Source organism: Chelonoidis abingdonii, chromosome 1, assembly GCF_003597395.2.
Source record: "Chelonoidis abingdonii isolate Lonesome George chromosome 1, CheloAbing_2.0, whole genome shotgun sequence".
NCBI classification, from domain to species: domain Eukaryota; kingdom Metazoa; phylum Chordata; order Testudines; family Testudinidae; genus Chelonoidis; species Chelonoidis abingdonii.
In genome coordinates, this window is record NC_133769.1 from 147,034,077 (window position 1) to 147,040,076 (window position 6,000).

General features: G+C 39.7%; 1 protein-coding gene across 1 annotated transcript in view; it reads left to right on the plus strand.

Annotated features, from left to right (window-relative positions):
• LOC116837071 (natural killer cells antigen CD94-like) overlaps positions 1-3,945 on the plus strand; it is a 75,012-nt gene extending 71,067 nt beyond the window's left edge. Inside the window, exons 7-8 of the mRNA XM_075070984.1 lie at positions 1,648-1,751; positions 3,691-3,945. Of these exons, the coding sequence (XP_074927085.1) occupies positions 1,648-1,751; positions 3,691-3,841 (255 nt within the window). The 3' untranslated portion in view covers positions 3,842-3,945. The remainder of the gene's footprint in view (positions 1-1,647; positions 1,752-3,690) is intronic.
• Positions 3,946-6,000: the final 2,055 nt, after the last annotated feature.

Here is a 6,000-nt window from a genome sequence, read left to right on the forward strand (position 1 = left end):
GGACCAATTAGAGATCTGGTGCAAAAATCTGTCTAGGGTTAGGCCCTGATTTAAGCAGCAGGCTGTACAAGATGGCCTCCTGAGGTCCCTTCTGCCTCTAATAATCTATGGTTCATGTCACCTATTTCACATACAATGTTTTCTTTTGGGTGTTCTCATTCCCTCTATTGTTCATAGGGCCCACAAATAATTGCAATTTTTGTGACCATCAATAATAGCAATTCACTGACAAGACTGGGTCAGCATTTACGTGGATCAACATTGTCAGTACACTGGTGAGATGTAGCATACACTGATCAAGCTCTTCCATTTTAGGACTATGCTTGCAGATGCACATGCCAAGGACAGTGCTAAAAGATGACAAATGAAAGAAATCCTGGTGTCATTCTTAAAATAACTAAATAAATAAAAAGTAAGTTGCAGGCTTAGGTCCAGCTTTTCCTTTTCACTTTTTAATGGAAAAATCTTTATCATTCCTGATAATTTGGGGATGTTTCTTAGTTGCACCTGAACATATATTGGACCTTTGATCAGACAGTGACTCTGCAGTTCAGTCTCTTCTCTGTTACATTGGTTGCATGAAAGTTCTTCTCTGGGGCAGATGGTGCCTGCCCTAGTTCCATTAATGGTGCTAGCCTCCTGTAAGTAAGGAGGGTGAGTCTATGCTTCCTCTTGAATTCTGCATGTTTGTTTTCTAATTGTCCCAAATTCATGGCCAACTACAGATAATGCATCAGCTGAACCTGAGACACACAGATTCAGCAGTAGAATTAATTACTTTTAGTTTCAAATCACAAACATGTGCCACTTGAAGACTCTATTCCAGTATAGAATGGTGGTGCACAAACACGCCAGTGCTGCTAATATGTTATGACCCCTCACATGAAACTGCATCACACAAAAATGTGATAGATTTATAATGTCTTTTTTTTCAAGGAGATAAACGCAGACCTTGCCCAGAGAGTTGGATACAGCATGGAGAGAAGTGTTACCATTTTTCTAAGGACATGAAAACATGGCACAAGAGTAAAGAATACTGCTCTTCTTGGGGATCCCTACTGCTTAAAATAGAGAACAAGAAAGAGCTGGTAAGGAATATACCCTGTTGTTTTGTTTCCTGTATATTGTGAACTATACCTTCCATATATCCCTGTGATGGGGAGATAGAATATGGTTATAAAATGAATGGGCATGTTGTCAGGATAATATGGTCCACTAAATTGCCCTGTGTTGTATTCCATGCACAATTTCCTAAGAGAGCTTGACCAGACTTTGGGTACCGGAGAAGGGAATGAATAAAAATTCTAAAACTACCTGAAGGGCTTAAAGGAAGGGTGATGACACCAGGTCTCAGGTTTAATGCTCAGTACAGCTACATGAGGGGGGGTGAGGGTGTGGCAAGAGACTGAAAGGCATTTCTACTATCTCAGTAAAGGGCCCAAGATTTCTCTTGGGCTAGCGCTCTCTGCTCATTATGAAGAGAGTGTTTCATCTCCTTCCACAGCAATTCCCTTGGATAATTAATGTGCTTGGCCAACATCTGGCCAGCATACTGGCTGTGAGCATGACTTATTAGCTTCCCTCCCATCCCTTATATCCACAAACTCATATCAGGGTTTGAGCTTATTTGCTTTTGTTTCCACACAGGGTTTCATAAAGTCTCACGCCTCATTTCACTGGATTGGACTATCCCGTACGGCTATTGGTCATGGCTGGGTGTGGCAGGATGACACAGCCCACCCCACTGACTTGTAAGTCTCAGGCACACCTAGAAATTGTTCAGTTATTTTTATATCCTTGTGTATTTGTTGCCAAATTTTTACTATGTCAGTGGGAAGGGGAGTAAAGATTATTCAATACCCCCAAGTAGGTCCCACAGTTCTGACCCACCTGGACCTGATGTTTCTTCTAGAAAGAGGCATTGAGTCAGACGGTATGGGGAAAGGGCTTGTTTAATCCCTCCAAGGATTTCAGAGTCCAAGCCATCAGGTGCAGCTGAGTCTAGGTAAGCTCAGAAAGCTCATATATGTGGGCTGAGCTCCTTCTTGGAAGTAGAGAGTGGAGTTTGCTGATTGGAAGCCAGGATGAGGCTCTCTGGACACCTTTGATTTGTCGGATGTATGTTTTGATTTGATTACAGAGCTGAGTTTTTCTTGTTGTGAGGATTTTTTTGTTATTTTATTGATTAAAACATGAAGATTCAGACTGAGCTATCTGAATCCATGGTTTCACAGCACAGACTTTTTGAAGCACAAACAGAGTTATCACTTATTGAATTTCCATCGGAGTTGTTTATTGAGTTTCTAGAAGTGCTGTTAATGAATGGTCCAAACGGAGCAGGGTTTAAAGGGTGAAAGTAATAAAGTCACATTACACATACACAAATACATTACAAGAATGTTGTTAGGGTTGCAAATTTAAGCACTCAAAAAAGTTAGAAAATACAAGACTTAAGGTTTCCTGTGCAAACTTAATTCAGCTCCCCTTGTGCATAGCATTATGCAGAGGTAGTCAATTATTTTTTGTTAAGGTCCAAATTTCTTGGTCAAAGTCCAGACTCCAGAGAAACATTTTTGACACTGCAGTGACAATAATGATAATGAGTAAATAAATAGATTTTGCCATCCATTCAAAAGCATCTGGAGGTCTGGTTTTGGCCCATGGTCCTCCTACTGACTACCCCTGTTACATGACCACATACTATTGTATTTCCATAGGATGGCTGCCTCAGTCAGTGCACGGAATGGATGTGCAATATTTTGCTTTATATCCATAGTTCAATCCATGCCCCTAGGCCTTATTGACTGCATTCAGTGCCAGACACGAAGGCAGAATTACGGTGTTCATCACTATAGTATCCAAATGTTTCACAAACATAGGTTAATTTATCTTCACAACACTGCTGTGAGCTGAGGGGGAGGCATGATGCTTGTGTTGCAGATGGGGAGCTGAGGCACAGAGATTAAGGTCGAAGTAGAACTGGTTGAGTAATTTATTGTCAGAAAATCATTCTGAAGAAAAAAAAGCTGTTTTTATAAATGCCCTAGGTGGGTCAGACTGCTAGACATACGTGTCTGAGATAAGTTACATATAACAGGTAAGGCTAAAAGCTCTGTCTCAGAGGAAAGACTTTTCAGCCAGCACTAAGAGACTGATTATGACCCCCTAATTTACATTAATGAGCAGTTAACCACATTAGTAATAATCCAAATAATATCTGCAGGATTACTGCTGTGAGTGACTACTCACCTATGTGAGTAAGGGGATCAAAGTCTGTCCCTGAAAAAGAGAAGTAGGCCACAGTGATACAAGCCATATGAGGAGCCCAGGACTGGAATCTGAGCAGGGCCACAGGGCAGGACTGAGTGACATTGGCAGGTCTATGTGGGGCACCCAGGACTGGGAATGGCAGGGGGCCTGCCAGGCAGGATTGGAGTTCATTACCAGAGTTGTGTGGAATGAATGAAACTTGCTCAAAACCAGCCTCCAGTCTGTCTAGCCCTAGTCAGCTCTTCCCCCAATTTTCATATTTTTAATCAGTTCTGCTTATCTAGGGTCCTGAACCATCTCAAAGCTATTTCTTTCTTTGTATATGGCTGGCATCTATCCCCAAGATTTAGGCATTTTATAAGTTTGTTTGTGATTTCACCAAGTCTGATGTGTCTGACAGTAAAATATTTCTTTTAAAAGTTTTCCAGTAAAAATACAAGAGCCTGGAGAAAAATGTGCACTTTTCAAAGCTGGAGAAGCCTTCTCCCATAACTGTACAGGCCAATATCGCTATATTTGTGAAAAGAGGGCTACTCGGCAAAAGACTACTGAACTGGCACAAGGAAGATAACAGTATTCATGGCGATCATAACCGGGGACATTCCAAAGGGAAAAAGAATTCACCCCTTGAATTTGCAGAGTTGCCACCTTGAGCTGGGATGCTTCATCTGTTAGAAGCTGATCTACTGTTGTTGTTTTGCTGCACAGCAGGTTAAACAAGTTAACAAATGTATTATGTTATGAAAACTCTTTGTAACACTCCTAGTTACAGTAAAGCCCATTTAACAGCCGCTTGTTAAATGGAAAATCTCCTCTAATAAAAAAGAAATTCTATGAACCAATTCATTTGGCTCTACGTCAGCATAAATGTACCTATTTAATATGAATTACAACTGAGCATATTTCTTTTTTAATGTCAGTTGAAAGCTTTTATGTCCTGCACCAAGCAACACTGAATATCAATCACTGACCATATGGGAAACTGCACACTATTTTCTTCTCTCAGTTAATTACACTGTCATTATACATTTCCAGGCTCCTTGTATGCTTTGTGTATGCAACAATTATGTGAAACTGAAGCACTGACAGCAGGAAGTTGCAACAATGATTTCATATTCTAGCAGTGAACAACTGAATTTTCTACATATCTGTACAGTGACTAGTACCATGGGTCCAACTTCATTGACCTGCTTCAATATAAATGTTAAACTACATATAAAAACAATTTCTTATACTGTGGAATAGTCTCTTTTGAGAAAAGTGATGAAAACCCCACAGTCTGAAATACTTATGAATAAGGTTGGTCAATGTTAACATAATTACTTCTGAAAACTATGTTAAAAGAATGTCACTGTGGTCGCAAAGTCAAGCACCCAGAGGTTAGGAAGTCCCTTATTTATAGGTGCCTTTGATTATGTCATTAAAGACTGCATTGTAATGAAACACAAGCGGGCTCAATTAAGTTTGCACAGGCAATCATAATTTTGCATTTTCTAATTTTGAGTGCTTCAGTCTGTAATGGAAATATTCTTTTAGCAATTTTAGAAAATGTAATTTATTTTTTTAGAATGGAAAAAATAAGTTCTATTATATATAATTGCCACATCATGAGCAACACCTGAATCCTGAACTTTCAGCACTACAGTACAAATTGCTATCGCTTAGTCCTGTCTCAATGCAGAGGCCTGAACTTGATGACCTCTAGAGATCTCTTCCAAAGCTACATTTCTATAGTTTCATAAATGTAGCAATATATCCTGTTTCCCAACTTCTGCCTGGCAGGGCTCTGGGGTTTGGAATATGTACTAATAACAACATACAGGGAAATCTTATAACTTCACATACAGGGTTGCTACATATATTTCACCATGACAACACTGACCAAGTTATGAGTTTTCAAATGATACCTCACAAGGCATACCTTGTACAAAGATTATTACAGTTGTGTGCAGGATGTGAATACAGGGACATAGCCTGTGATAATGGGTCCACAACTGATTGAGACTATACTCTAAAAGTAGTTATTAATGGTTTGCTGTTAAATTGGGAAGACCTATCTAGTGGAGGTCTCACAGCGGTCAGTCCTGGATCTGTTACTGTTCAATATTTTCATTAATTACTTGGATCATGGAGTGGAAAGTATACTCATAAAATTTGTGGATGACACCACACCCAGAGGGGTTGCAAGCACTTTGAAGGACAGGATTAGAATTCAAAATGACCTTGACAAATTGAAGAATTGGTCTGAAATCAACAAGATGAAGTTCAATTAAGACAAGTGCAAAGTAATACACTTTGGAAGGAAAAATCCAATGTACAACTACTGGCTAGGTGATAATACTGCTGAAAAGGACCTGTGGGTTATACTGGATCACAAATTGAATCTAAGTCAAGAATGTGTTGCGGTTGCAAAAAAGTTTAATATCATTGTGGGGTGTATTAACAGGAGAATCATTTGTAAGATACAAGAGGTAATTGTTCTACTCCGCTTAGCAGTGTTGAAACCTCAGCTGTAATGCAGTGTCCAAACTCTATTTGAGGTAATAAACTGGTGTATTATTCCCTGAAAGGAGTAATGGGTTTAATACATTTGGACTGTCCAGGAGAAGTTTGGACAGTACAAGACATACAATTCTGGGGGGAAATCCAGGATTGGGAGTGTGTTGGGGTCATTCTGCAGTATAACCAAGGCTGGTGAGAGCCAGAATGTAACTCAAATGTATCTGGCAG